The sequence below is a fragment of the Corvus kubaryi genome, unplaced genomic scaffold (genome assembly GCF_017639235.1).
Source record: "Corvus kubaryi isolate FWS band 111438036 unplaced genomic scaffold, C.kubaryi_AGA036_p1.0 66, whole genome shotgun sequence".
In the NCBI taxonomy this organism is placed as follows: Eukaryota; Metazoa; Chordata; class Aves; order Passeriformes; family Corvidae; genus Corvus; species Corvus kubaryi.
Window position 1 is genome coordinate 4,116,739 of NW_024582054.1, and position 15,348 is coordinate 4,132,086.

Here is a 15,348-nt window from a genome sequence, read left to right on the forward strand (position 1 = left end):
GCCTCTGAAACAGAGTGTCTTTTGTGTCTAAATACAATCTCATATGTTTATTGTATTTTTAAAGACTTCAGCTGCCATGACAAATCTCTTTTGATAGATTTATCAAATCTTGTCCTGATGAAGTAAACCAGTATTAATAATTCAGAGTGCTGCTGTTCAGAAGTAATAGCCTTTGCTATTCTGTCAGCATTCCATGACTCTCACTAAAATTAAGGTGATATATGTGGGCAGAGTTATGAGCTGTGATAAGAAATACAGGGTAGAGTATAGCAAATAAACAAAAGCACTCGTTGCTATGTAAAGAGTCCAGAGGTCAGTAAGACAAAGTGACTAAAATATCATGGGGCACACTTTCATGCACCAAGGAAAAGGAACAAACAAATAATTTCTTTATACATTTTTATAACTTTTAGCTAGGAATAGCAAGACACTGAAGAATTGAAACCAGCACTGTACTGGAGACAACCCAGAGAAGAGTCCTGCAGAGGCTGTGAGAATACAATGGGTGACTAAACAATGCTGGAAATTAGAAAAGTTGATTCTGTATAAAGAGAAAACATGCTGGCTGAGATTTCAAAAGCAGAAGTTACCTATGTAGCTTCTACTGCAGACCTTTTGCCTCTTGGGAAAAGGCAGGCAGCATCGAGGCAACCGGCTCAGTAAGTCATATCCCAGTATGTTTGTTCTTCAGTCCACCTAAAGTCAGTACAGTAACAGAACACTTTTTGCTGCTGGTATGTAATATTTTGAGTTACCAATGGAAATTTTGTAATTTTTTTTAGTATTACTGTAGCCTTAAAATAAAGCAGAACTTAACCAAATATATTTTTGTTAATTGAAAAAATAATCTCCATCTCTGCATATATATATATATGCATATATATATATACACACACACATATATATTTGTACATAAAAGTTGTATTCAGAAGATGAATCTTGGAAAAAAAACTCTGATAAATTCAGCAGAAAAATAAAAGAAAATAAATTTCACCTCACCAAGTTTTGTACATTACATTACACAAGAGGGAAAAAAAAAAAAAGAAAACTTGAGACCAGGTACACAAGAGATATTACTGCTGCATGCATTTCCTGGACATGCACTCTTTATATAACCAGCTTCAGGAATACAGTGTTCCACCGCTTGGTATTTGAGGTTTGACTTCACATTGTTCAGCTTGTTACTGCAGGCAATTTATTCAAGGTGCTATTTCATGCTAGGGAGGACAGGTAGAAGCTTGCAGGGGGCTCTCGCTCAGACAGTGATCTCAGAATTGCTCCATAAGCAGTCCTTGCTGAAGATCTGACAAGCTCCTTTTCTCCAGCATGCAGACCACCCACGACCCCGCAGACGTATCTTCGCAAAATTAACATTAGCAACAACGAATTCTATTGTCAAACTGCTGGTGAAAGGTGAAACAAATCTTGCTTCAGCTGGTCATTAAATAACAGGTTTCGTATTAACTACTTATATAGAGCCTTCACTTCCTGCAATACCTCAACTCAAAGTGTTTCTTCAATACTTCAGATATTTATCATACACACACCCCTTCCTTCCTGTCTCATTCTGTAGTTAATCGAGGCTGAAAAACTGCCCCTGTATTGCTCCCGAGGCTGAGTAAACACAGATCTTTCATGGTCAGGTCGTATAAAATGAGTCAGTGGACCCGGGCTGTCCTATTCATGCATGGGCTGGGAATGCAAGTTCTGGCATTGAACACTTCCGGTGGGAAAGGACATGCTTCGATCTGTATAAACTTAGGGAGCTCTACATCAAATCTTCTGTGGGACTTAAAACTACTGAAGAGTACCCATTTCCTCAGATTCCCTTCAGAGTGTTTTCCACATGTCAGTGTAGTAGTACAACAGAAAAAGGACAGTTAAGTGCTTCACATTTTCTTCCCTTTGAAGTGACCCCCAAATACTTTATATGCTGTAGAATTTGAAATAGGATGGCCAGGAAGAGCCGGCTTCAAGATCACAGGATGCTACTCAGGGTTACAGGGGAGGGAGGAGCAGCCTCCACAGTTCTGAGTGCAGGCTGTGCTCTTTCAGCTGGCAGGCCCTGCTGGTACCTCCCGTTCAGTCCTTCAAGAAGCCACACAGCTGAGATTAAGGGAACCTGCCCAAAGGAAAACCCCGTCCCATGCTCTGCCATGCCCAGCGTGTATCATCATGTCACACACAGCATTGGGGCATTACAGACACCACAGTTTTCAAAGCAGCTTCTTAGGACTTTGCCCTCCAGTGTAGCACTCTCATTAAATATTTAGTTCCTTTAGTGGATTAGGAAATATGATGAAAACAAACCACATCAAAATAAAGCATGATGAAACATTTCTAGATAAAAGTGAAAGACAACAAGCATTCAATAGTATTCTGACATAACAGCAATTTAAAAATTAACTGTAGAAAGGTGCAAGTATTTGGAAACAGTTGTTTCATTGCCTAGACTCTTGAAAATCAAAGTGCAGATTCTGCTATGAAGAACACACCAGCTCCACTGCACCTAAAAAAAATCCTGTGGGCCAAAATCAGAGAGAAGACAGCAAGAAATTGTCACTGTACTAAAAACCAGACAAACCACAACAGCCCCAAGGGCACCACTTCTTTAGAAACCACTATTTCCCCTCATCAGAAACAGGATACCGGGCTGTGTGTTACCAGACTCTGTGCCTGACCTGAGCCACTATAACTGTTTGGGTTGGATTTTTGCATTAATGAGTCCTTACTGTTTCCAAGCTGTCAATCTTAGAAAATCAATTTGAGGTAGGAAAGTCAAACTGAGATCCTTACAACTAACATATCAAGCCAAGTCCTGTCCACAGGTATACCTGTCCTCTTCCCTTCCATTGACTATGCTTAGTGCAAGTGGAGATGTTGGCCTTGTGATTACAGTTCAGCAAACAGCACAGTAGCTAATGAACAGCAGGAATGTGCTGCCTGGATTTAGCAACTTAACAAAGACAGTCACAAAAAGCCCTTATTTTAAGCACTCAGTAAGCAAAGACAGTTCCAGAAATAGAAAAAGAGCCAGGTTGAGACACAAAGCATTAAGCTCAGCAACTCCTAAAGATCTTTAAGTGATGCAGCACAGCAGAGCCCCAGCACTCCCTCATTAACAGGCACCCATCTGATACCTCCTCCTTCCCGTTTCTGCAATGCATGAGAAGGATCGACCAGGTTTGCCTTGTGTCTTTTATTTATTCTTGGTTGAAATATGCTCAGGAGAACAAATTGGGAGAGCCTGATTTTATCTGCCAGGATGACAAGTGATTGAAATGCATTTACCTGAACCTGCTTTGCTATCATCCTCACCATCTCGGCCATTTTTTTCAGGCACTCACAACCAACTCAGACTCTTGCCCACCAGCACATTCCAGCTCTAATTAGAAATGCTCTGGTAGCTACTGAAGAAATTTAACAAACTTCTGCCTAAGTTACTGACAGAAACAATGCTCCCCTATTAACACACCAAAACAGCTTTCACAGATTATACTAATTGTAATCCCTGCATTGCATTCCTTCCTTCCTTAGAGCACGTGTGGTACACTCTTCAGTACTTTTTCCTTCACAGAATTATTATGGCATGGAGATCACACGGTGACAGAGTTATAAAATACTTTGCTTTGTACCCTGAGTACCCATCTTTGTGTTTAATGGAAGTCAAATCACTATTTTAGTGAAGGGGCACAGTTGGAAGAGCTGTTCAAACAGGAAACTGACATTATCACAACTTCAAGCCATGCAAGGCTGTCATACACAGCTGCTGAAAAGACAATGTGAGAAAACCATTAAAAATATCTTTTTCTTCATTTTGCGCATTCAAGTATTTTCCAACATTCTGTAAAGACTGAAAGTTATTTACCTTTTTTGGCTTTGCTTTACTATCAGAGTGGGGTACACATGAACTTCTCTGATACCCCAGCATGGACAAGCAGCACATTGCAGTATGTATGCCCTTTGAGAACGCTTTTGTGGCAACACCACGTAGCAATAATATAGTTTGTACCAAGGCAGTAAGAAGAATGCCTAGTTAATGCTCAAAGCCTCATTTTTCGTGCATTTTCCCTCTAGCACCACAAAATATTAAGAAAAAAAAAGGGCAGTATGGGACATGACAATTAAAAAAAAAATACCAACAGATTTAAAAATCTAGCAAGCTGGAAAGGTTACTTAGAAAGCACAACTCTTTCCCCTCAGTTCCCACTGACAAGGAAAACAGGATTTTTAAATTTTGGTTTTTTAAACTCCAATTTAGAAAGCACATCTTGTTTCTCTTCAGAGAAGATAAACAGGTTTTTTCTAAAGTGAGTATCTCAGTCCAGTGTAAATGCGATGTAAGGTAGGCAGAACTGCAGGTCATGTTGCAGTGAGCTCACAGACAGTGCTGCCCATTTTGAAGTATGTAAGTTCATTAAAGCTCCTGCTATATTCACCTATCAAGCAAAGGGCAACTATATGTAGTTCTTCATTTATCAGCTATGTTTATTGGCATGGAAACAAGCTATTTTCAAAGTTTTCAAGTTCTCAGTCCCTAAATGCAGATGATAAACAAAGGAAATGCTAATTTAAACAAGTCTGCATCAACAAACTTGCAAGTAAAACATTAATGTAAAACGTTCTGGTCCACTCATTATCAGCTTGATTTAAAGCAAACAAAAGAAAGCCCTTTCAATGTTAAAGAGGAGTCGCCCATTAATCATGCTGTTCCAGGTTTTATATTCACACCACTCTAGGCCATGTGACAGAAGAGGAGGAAAAAACCCAAAACCTCAGTTTTACATAGCCCAGAAATTTATTGAATATTTGCTCAAATACATTCTGTATAGAACTGTTCTGCTTGCTTGGTTTTGCTGCTCCCAGGAAAGATCATTAACAGATGCACTGAGCTGCAATCACCAATTAGGAATTGTTACATATGAAAGTGTTAAGTATGGGGCTGCAAACTCCTTCTGGCCAGATCTGCCTTGAATTTGACTAGGCACCTTCCCTTTCAAAGGATTCAATTTGGGTAAGCTGCTGCACCAAAAGTTATTTAAAAGAGCCTGTTACATTTTGGTCTTTTTAAACAGGAAAACACTTCAAATATTTGTTTTTGAAGTTTTCAATACTGGAAATGTTTAGTCCAGAGTGTTTGCAATGGGGTTTCTAGTTTTCCATATGGTCTCTCGTCTAAGTATCCCAGAACATTTAGTCTTCTGTTTTGGCTTCCATTTCCTCGGCATCATCATCCCCATCCACTTCAGCATTTTCCCTCTCCAGTCTTTCCAGCTGCCTTGCAAGTTCAGTCTCGTCTGTGTCAGTAACCACCTTAGGCTGAAAAACACCAAACCAGAACACATGGCAAACTCTCATAAAGAAAGGTCACATATATTTTTAGACTCTGATTCCACATAAATAGTAAGAGATAAAATACATCCTGAAGTCACACAATAAAACCCAGCAAAGTTAGATTTTTTGACCATTTGTTTATTTCAGGAGCACAGACACTCCGATTTTTTTTTTGTTTCTTAATAACTTCTTGCTAAGATTTCTTGTAGCACTACTGATCTTGCACTACTTAGAAATATTGCAAGGAAAAAAGTTGTATTTTAGAATGTAATTTGTTCTTACCTCCATCTGCACATTAAAGACTCCTCTCTTTTCCTCAATTTTTTCTTTAATTACAGCCATGGCTTGATTCAGAACAGACAGTCCTTCAGTTCTCTCCAGTGTTGTAGTAGTCATCACATAACGAGGAGGGGCTATCAGATTAATCTGCCACATTGTAAAGATTGGGGAAAGAAGCAAACTCAGTAACAAAGACATTATGCCTAGCTAGGCCAAACAATTAAAAGCATTACAACCCATATGTTTTTTTTTTAATGATGACTAAGTAAACTTTTGTTACAAGAGACTGTTATAAAAAGTAATTTCCAAAGGAGAGAGTACTTTCAAGTTTTTTTTTAAGAACACTTATTGAGTAGCTCACTTAACATCCAAAAACTGTTGGGGAAGAAAAACTAGGCCTGGGTACAGTACTCATTCTACCAACACTCAAATGTAAGCGGAGCAAACGTTCCTTTTCTTGCACAATCTTATACCTGAAAATAAAATTTATCGCTCCCTACTTAAGACTGCATAAAGGAACAGTGGTTATGTAGTGTGCCAATACCAGACTTTAACAAATTGAACAGAATAAATACAGCTTCCTGAACGTTGAAAGCCACTGCACAACCATAGGAAGGACTGTCATAGCTGAAAGTAAAAGTGTTACAGACCTGCAGGAGAAGAACTGGAAAGCAGGTACATGGCTTCATGTGACCAGTACAATTGCATACTACTGGTCCCTGAGGGCATCAGGAAAGTTTGCTTTTGATTCCATTATAAAGACTGGCACTCACTTTGATGGGCATGTTCTCCGTGGAACAGTTCAAGCCTGCTCTCAAAGCTTCTTTTACTGCATCTATGCCTTCATAACCATAACAGGCCACCTCAATATCTAGGACAGAGAAATACAAGTAATAAAATTCTACCATTACAAAAAGCTGCAAAATATTTAAAGCTTTTTAACTTAAGCTTTAATAAATCTTTTTAGCAACCAATGTTTATCCACAATGAGAGCCTCAGTAGCTCCCAAATCTGAGGAAGGTATTACATTTGCTTGACTTCTAAGTTGAGGTTAAAGTCTTTATAAATTCTTTGAACATGCAACATTTTACATTGCGCTTTGAAAAGCTAGGACACAAAATTATACACCCATATTCACTCACTTCTCATCCAGTAAATACAACACAACACTAGTAAATTACGTATTTCCATGGAGAGATGAAAATATAAAAGCAATAAATACAAGAGAAAATGAAAGATAAGGAAAAGTGAAACTTGAAAAGGAACACATCCACAAAGTTATGGAACTCCATGAGCAATTACAACACAAGTAGAGTGGCATCACTTGAGGAGCATTAGAATATATTTTTATAAGGTTAACCTGTGGTTAGGATTATACTTAACTATGGCCTTTCATAGGTGTTTGAAAATCAAGGCATAAACTAATGCTGGTGATATCTGTAATACCCTGACCAGTGTGAAGACAAAGATTTCTTTACCTGCATAGCAATGGCACAAGACTAAGCTACACAAAGAAGTTGGTTTCACTTCCAGGTGACTCACAAAAACCTGCTAATTCTGAGATATCAGGAACAAATTCAGAGAGGACCATCCCAGTCAGCCTCAGAAGCCAATGGCAAGATTCTACACTTGCGCTGATGACAAAATTAATGACTTAGACCATCAGAACAAAATAGGCAGCATGAAGGAAGTAAGAAGACATGCTCATCAAGTAACTCGATTTTCAAAATTGATGAAGTGTTATTCATGTTAGCAAATTCACTCTTCATGGCAATCAAATCAAATATTTGAAGCCTATGTTAACTCCTGGTAATCTAAAGCAATAAGTAGAGGAATTTTACATTACCTTACTTTTTTACTCTCTTCTTGACTGCAGTGTCATGTGGATAAGGCTTTTCTCTCCACAGTAACCAGCAAGTGTTAATGCTCTTCAATATATACTTGCAGAGCAGTGGCAATTTCTCAATCTGGTTAAAAATTTGATTCTGCTACACTATCTGTTTAATGGCAAGCGTGCCTTTAGGCTGTTCTGTAGAGCCAGATTTACAGTTTTGAGGTACGCCTTCTTAAGTCAGGCAGTCATGTGCTTTTTCTGCCCACACTAAATTAATAAGAGACAAACTAGTTCATACATTAGAGATATGCTAGGCTTGAGCTGACATATCCCACTGAATGGTTTGCAACCAACCCATCAGAAATACTATTTTCACGTGTTTATGAGCAAGTGACTAAGGTATATGCTGTAGCTGTGCTGACACAGATCAATCATCCTGCCAGGGAATCAATGAATTTAAAACTCTGAATAATGAAAAAGAATACTGTAGATGCAGTAATAACTATAAAATATTTAATTTCACTGCGTGCCAATGCAAAATGACAGACCGCATTATCTATCATGACAACCAGTTTGTGTTCCAAGCAATCTTGCACTTTGGGATAGAACCCACACAGGAAATTTGAAAGCAATCCTTGATTAAGGTGTCTTAATTCTGAACAGTTCCATTCAAATACCAGGATTATGAACTGTTAAGTTTTAACTGAGTTTATAGTTTGCAACAAGGCACACTATCTCGACCTAAGATATGTTCAAGGAGCATGTGGGAAGAACTCACCAGCTCGGATTTTGACTGCCTGTGGTGTCAGCCGTCTGTTAATATTGTCAATCAATACACGCCTCTCTTCCTCTGTCAGATCCAGGCTATCCAGGATTGCAGGGTCTCTGAGCCAAGCAAAGCAACGTTATAGAAATTATACTGAAGAGGAATACAACACACATAAACTGCTGGTACTATTTCTATTTCTTACAAATAATCCTAGATATCTACCAGGCAAAGAAAACAGGGAAATTTCTTAAGAACCCCTTGAAACACTGCAAGAAAATGAACACATCTATTTTCAAAGTATTTTCTATTGGTAAACACAGCAGGTAAGTAGTTTACTCAATTTGTTCCTGAAAGGAACCATCTGAATGATTAAAAAAATTTTTTTAAAGTGAAGGAATGGCATCCCTCTGGCTCCCTTTATATGAGATAAATAGAATGTGACAAGTATCCAGTTTCTTGATATTGTTTTGTTTCCTCCAGTGTGAAGATACACTCGTATCACATGAAAGAGAATCCATGATGAATCTGGAGTTTTAAAATTATTTTAGTGTGTCATTCAAACACACGATTTTTGTCATTCTACAAAGTAACCCATACTCATTCCGTGTTATTCTGTATTTCTTTTTAACAGTATGGATCATAGACAAGATACTTATCTGCTGGCTACGTTCTTGGCTAAAGAAAGGATTAAGGCTTTTTAAATCCCAAGCAAATAGTTTCAAATTCAGAGATCACAAAAGCAAACTCCTCTGCTGTCTACCAGTATAAATTAGCAGCTCTTTTTTGAAGAAGTGGTGTCAATTTTCTATTGCTGTATTAAATTTATCCCAAATCTATCTGAAACAGAGAACATAACCAAAAAACTCCTCACAAAAACAGTTCCTGTTCCGCAGAGACAAAAGTGCAGTTTTCTGAAAAAAACCCATGCGATCACCTATAATACTACGAGTAGGCAAACGTGAAACAAAATGGCCCAAAAGTCAGAGGCTGTACTAGAGAGTGGTCTCTGCTGCTAATAAAACATCATCTTTCATGTTTTTGTATACTAAGTATAGAGAGTAGAAGGGCCAAACAAGCAAACAGAACCCAGAAACATGACAGGTTTTACAGATCAAAATATGAACCTGTGTAGCAGAAATGTTTTATGGGACATACAAATTCTGCTTTATTTACAAACTGTCCTGCTAAATCCACCTGTTAAAGCATTTGGTAGACTTTCAACAATAGGTCCCCAATGTTTAATTTTTACTGATTAGAAGGTAAATATACTTCCAACTCTTGCCACAGGTACCATGCTGTGTGAAACTCCAAAACACTAATCCTCAGTACAAAGAAAGAAATAACAAGTCAAATTCTTAGAGGGAATGCTAAAACTCACACAGCACTCCAGCAAGAACAGGAAGGCAGCAATATCCATATTTTTCTGCTCCATTGCTATACATTTATGTAGGAGCACAACAGGAACAAATAAAAGTTGCAGTCCACTGTCAGAAATCTTAAGGCATTACTGATGGAAAGATGTTTTGAGAACAGATAGCTTCAGAAGTTTGTGCTCCAAACTGAATAGCAAATGAGCTACAAAAGGCCTGTGCTCAGGACTTCTCATGAGTATATAAGTGAAGCTAAAACAGCCAGTGTAACTATAGGGGTTTTTTTAAAATTCTATTATACTGGTGTTCAACAAAGTATTTATCAGTTAAGAGTCATCTGGAACTTCTTTTACAGCAATATGTCCAGATTTGCTATCACCAGAAAATAACCAGTAAATTTGCTATCACCAGAAAATAAGCATTATTACATGAAACATTCATTCTAAATGAGGACACAAGCTGTTTTTTCCCCCCAAAACGCAGAGCTGGTTTTCAGCTAATTAAAAACACTACCGAGTGCCTCACTTCCTAGAGTCAACGCCATTCCTAAAAGCCTTATTACTGCCATCTAGCGTTCAACTCCAGTTCAGCACTCACACGCTTAGGTGCTATGAAAGAGCAGAACTGAAAACGTTTACTGAAAAATCCAGTTTAGGATTGAAATTTTCACGGTAGATTCTTCAGAGGGAAACCAAACACTTTAATTCTGAAAGCAAATGAAAATATCAGACTCTATTAAAAAAAACCCAAAACAACAGTCTATCTCAGTGCATTCTTCTTTAGCATCACAATTTCCACCTCTTTCTGTTCATAATTCCATTTCTAAGTTTATGATCCCATGCTTTAAGCTCGGAAAAGGAGAAAAGTAACAACCCAGCTTATTGTATTTAAAAAAGAAAAAAGCTGCCTGTGCAATGGAAGAGTGACAATCAGCTCTGAGTAGAAATGCCTTCAGACATAGAGCTAGATATTTCTGATAAAATCTGCCTGGGACTAAAACCAGGCAAATTCTGACAGACAAACCAAGACCAGTGGCTCCTCCTCTGTTAGAAATGTCACAGGCTCATCTGTCTCTTTTGTACTCTTTTGTACATTATTCACTGATACTTTGGTATTTCTCCGTATCAGATTCAATTACTTCTTTTAAAAACCTGACATACACAGAGTGGCAGACTCAAAGATGGATAAAAACATGTCACCTCTGAGCCTTCTTTCTCAAGAGCTTTGGGAACTTGGAAAAATCCAGTAAGACAGAGAAACCTACCATAAGCAACTGGAAGACTGATGTCAAAATTTACTAGATTTACTTGACCAGTATATTCTCCATATTGACTCTGAGAAAGAAACCCAAGGATACAACCCAAAAGAACATAGTGACAGAACTACTTCAGGAAATACTTCTCTGCAATTTGAAATAAACCCCATGAAGCATAAAAGAAGTCCTTACGAGACTGCATGCTTGAATGCATCATAAGCACCATATCCCGGTCTTTTGTACTTGTCATCAAACACCCAGGCAGTTCTCTGGAACAGGCTCTCAAGCTGCTCATCCTTGGTGTACTCCAAGACTTCAGCAACATGGCGAAGGATGCTGTAAACCTGCAACATAGGAGTGGTAAAAACCCCAAACCAAATACTGAAAGCAGACAAAAATTCCTACTTGGAAGTGTTAAGACCACACAGCAGTAAGGACAGGAGCCTCGAACTACCTGCGTGTCTTTTCAATAAAAAGTTGTCCACGGTGTGCTAAACCAGCACGTACTTTTGAATTTCTGATCAATTAAATATACCCTTTTACATCATAAATTCTCAACTGACATCTTTCTTGATCAATCAATTAATTAATAAGCAGCTTACCATGTAGCACTCATGGACACATGAGCTGGTTATAGATCTTTGCATGGGTAAATGAGAATCTGAGCATGCTTAATACATGAACACAATGCTTTATTTTTATCTTATGTCTGCACATTTTGGTTGCTCAAGAAAGAAGCTGGAAATACACAGTGCCTAAATATAGAAAGGCAACTCACAGTCTTTGATTTTGTGAATTTGTCTTCACATTTGATTGCCTCCTCTGGAGAAACTCTTCTTTTTGACAAATCGATATAACCTATTGGGGAAGATGATTTTAAAAGTGTCAGCCATTGTGCAATCTAAGTCTGACTCCTTCAAGAGAAGCTCATTATGAACAAACACTCTGGCTCAGGATTTGCCCCTGGCGTACAGTATCCCCATATGTTGCTACAGAGAGAAACGAAGTCAAACCTTGATGAATGTAGTGAATTATGATGCAAATTAGAATGTAAAATTCTTTCAACTGTAAATACTTACAACAGCAAATTTTTGAACAGCAAATTTTTGAACAACATTCTTTTAAATTACTGCCTTAATATTTTCTCTGCAAACCACTATCTCAGCAACTAGTGATCCATTTTTATGTTTCTGTACACAGTTAGGGGAAAAAAAATCACTCCAGCATACAAAGAAGCAAATTCAATGCATATTTTTGTAGTGATAACACAATTTCATTCAAGGCTGGTACCCCATCAGTTTAGCTCTAAACAGTTTCCTAATAAAATATGCTCAGCCTGAAAGAATTGCCTGTGAAAAAATTTCTTTTGAACTCTCTTCTAAATTTGAAAAGGCCACCACCTATTTCTCACAAACTATAGGTTCTCCAGTAAGTTTAATAAAAGACCACTAGATGAATTCCAGATGTGTTTCTCTGTTAATATGAAAGCAAAATTAATTTTTAAAAGTATAATTTCATTAGAGATATTGGGAAACTTATTTCACTTCAAATTTATCTGAAATAAGTTTATTCTTGTCCTTCTTTCGTCTCTGCTTTTCCTTATCCTGTCATTCATTATTTATTCTCAGAGTTAATTGCAGTTTCAGAAGTATTCTAGAAAAGCATATAACTTGAGAAATATCATACCAACAGTAACACTTCTAGGAGATGGGCTCAGTGTTCATTATTTCTGTACAGCTGGATACAAATTTTAGATATTGCATGGAACAGTATTATCAAAATTTGAAATGTTCTCAATAGAAATTACATTTAAGAAAACCTTCAAAGATTCAAATGTTCAAAAGACAGCAAAAACCAAAACTGCCTGTACAATCTTAGCTTGTACCCTACAGGATTCACAATAGTTACATACTTGTCATCACCTTTATCAACAAGGTTTGAGACTTGTTAACAAACAGTATGGATGGTGAGCACTAAATGCTTAGCATCTAGATTTTTATGTCTACAGCAAATGATCCTTCTCTTCAGCTTAGAAAATCTACACAGATATCAAAAGAAAACTCCACTATAGTTCAGTGACCAATCTGGTGAGGACCCACTCAAATCTTTACTGATGCCAGTTACTTTCCTTGACCCAATTCCCAAAGGACACAGAGGAACAGAAGAATGATCATAGGTATGGTCAGTGATGGTCTATTTCACTTCAATGCCCAAAAAAAGTAACCCTGGCAAAACCCACAAAACCCCGCTTTGTTCATCGGCGTTTCTGTCTACGAATTCAATCTTGATATAGCCCACCATATCCCCAGATACCTTTCTCTTTGTCAACTCTTATGACCACAACACATTCATTCCTCCCGATCCGGATGAGTTTGTTTATGGAACGAATACGTCTCCTGGACAGTTCACTGAGGAGGATCATGCCTTCAATGTTGTTGTACTCCAGCAGGCTGACATAGGCTCCCATTTCAGCGATGGACCGAACATTGACCATCACTACATCTTCCACCTCTGGAAATTTATGTTGGTAGAATCTACAGCTTAGTCCCGGCATTCTGGAATTTGAGCAGAAAACCCAAAGATTTTATTTCACAGTACATCATTGCCTTCTCCTACAAATATGGCAATAAATCAGCAAGGACTGGGGAGGATAGAGAGGAACAGTGACAGAAAAGGTAGCAATTAGGGTAAGGTTGTGCTTAGGTTTTAATAGAAACTAAATAATAAATTAACTTGTATTCTAAGTACTATTACCACAACCATTTCCTAAGATGCTGGTTTTTTACATTAACATAGAAAAAGATTTGCTACCCAGACTTCATTATCCACTTCAACTGTTGTACTGCCTATACACAGCACACTGGAAAGGCTTCTTCAAGTGGTGGAAAGGTCGCACTGCACACCTTGCATGCATCTAAATTCATGAGCCACTGTAACATTTTCACAGATTCACAGAATATTCTGAGTTGGAAGGAACTCTCAAGGATTATCAATTGGATTGTAAGAGCAGGAGGACATAGGAGAGAAGCCTGCAGTGCTCACAAAGGATTTCGTATGCACATAATAAGAGCACGTGAGGCTAAGAAAATAAGAGGCAGACAGAAGCTTCTGTAGTACTGAGGAGACGCTGACTCCAGAAGATGACTTTTAAAGTCAGCACAAGATGTTCAGAGTAATCCTGCAAGACCTGCTCCAGAGGCCAACTGTCAGCAAAGAAACCAAAGGCATTAATCAGAACAGAACTAGCCTGGCCTGAAGTACTGAAAACACAAAAAAAAACACCCCCCAAAGACTGCGAGTCAGGAGGTGAAAAAAACCCAACAAAATCACATGAAAAAAACCCAGAATTCCTTCATTATACATTTAAAAAAAAAAAGAAAAAGTAAAACCAACATTTCATAATCAAGGACTGGTAAGAAGGAATGCTTAAACTGTTTAATTTTTCTGATGATGAATCCACATGCTCTTAAGCATCTAAGTTAGTTCAATTGCTTTTGTCTATGCCTTGAAGTTTCATACAGAAAATTTTCTACAGCAGCAGGAGCCTAAGATGCCGAGTCAAATGCATCACTCCTTCAGGAGGTTTGTTTTAGTCACAATTTTGAAATTTTAGTCATGATCCTTACAGCAGTGCCAGTGCTTTCTAGCTACAGAAAAATTTAAAATCAGAGTAGGAAGGTAATGCCAAATGCTATGTACACATGGCCATGCAATTCAGAAGATCGTGTCCACCCTTACCTCCATTCTTAACTTTTAAAAACGGGTTAATACAGACTAGCAAAGCATTATAGAAACACTCTGAAGGTTTTGTATAACTTTGTGTAAGCTGAACAAAGAACTCCAAGGTTAAAAAGGAAAACTACAGTTCGCCTTTCTAGTCCACTCAATGCAGCTCTCCTCAATCCTGCAGGTACTTAGGGGGTACATGAGAAAGCTGCACTGCAAAGCAACAAACTCGAGCCACAGCGAGCACGAGCGGACAAATACCGCTCAGCACACACATCATTCCTCTTTCCAGTCACAAGGTTTTTATTTTGGCCTTCTGTGGAAGATCCCCAGGAGCAACACTACGCCCACCGTGCCGAAGCTGGTATTTATCTTTTCCAGAGGCTGGACACGCCTCAGTCGAGGCCCTCGCGGCCGCAGAACGTCTGCGGAAACTGGCGAAAACGGAGCCAGTCCTGACCAGCGCCGCCGACACAGGCGCTGCCCCACGACCACCGCCGCACCGGAGAGGGAGCCGGGAAAAGCCCATCTCCGCCACGGCGCCGGCGGGAGGCCCGGGGAGCGCGGCCCCGCCGGCTGCAGAGCTCCGGGCGCGGTGCCGGTGCCGTCACGCCGGGCCCGGCCCTGAGCGGTGCCGGGTCCCCAAGGCCGCGGGCCGCACGCGCCGCTCCGGGAGGAGCGGGGGCGCGAGCCGGGCGGGGGCGCGCGGCGGTACCTGGGTGCGGCCCGGGGGGGCCCCCCCCGCCCCCCCCCCCCCCAAGCCCCACGCTGGCCCCGCTCC

General features: G+C 39.2%; 1 protein-coding gene across 1 annotated transcript in view; it reads right to left on the reverse strand.

The window, feature by feature from the left end:
* Positions 1-4,775: 4,775 nt before the first annotated feature.
* EIF2S1 (eukaryotic translation initiation factor 2 subunit alpha) overlaps positions 4,776-15,348 on the reverse strand; it is an 11,334-nt gene continuing 761 nt past the window's right edge. Inside the window, exons 2-9 of the mRNA XM_042048132.1 lie at positions 15,283-15,305; positions 13,155-13,396; positions 11,620-11,699; positions 11,034-11,185; positions 8,226-8,332; positions 6,387-6,484; positions 5,617-5,760; positions 4,776-5,319 (exon numbers count right to left, since the gene is read on the reverse strand). Coding sequence (XP_041904066.1) covers positions 5,194-5,319; positions 5,617-5,760; positions 6,387-6,484; positions 8,226-8,332; positions 11,034-11,185; positions 11,620-11,699; positions 13,155-13,396; positions 15,283-15,305 — 972 coding nt within the window. The 3' untranslated portion in view covers positions 4,776-5,193. The remainder of the gene's footprint in view (positions 5,320-5,616; positions 5,761-6,386; positions 6,485-8,225; positions 8,333-11,033; positions 11,186-11,619; positions 11,700-13,154; positions 13,397-15,282; positions 15,306-15,348) is intronic.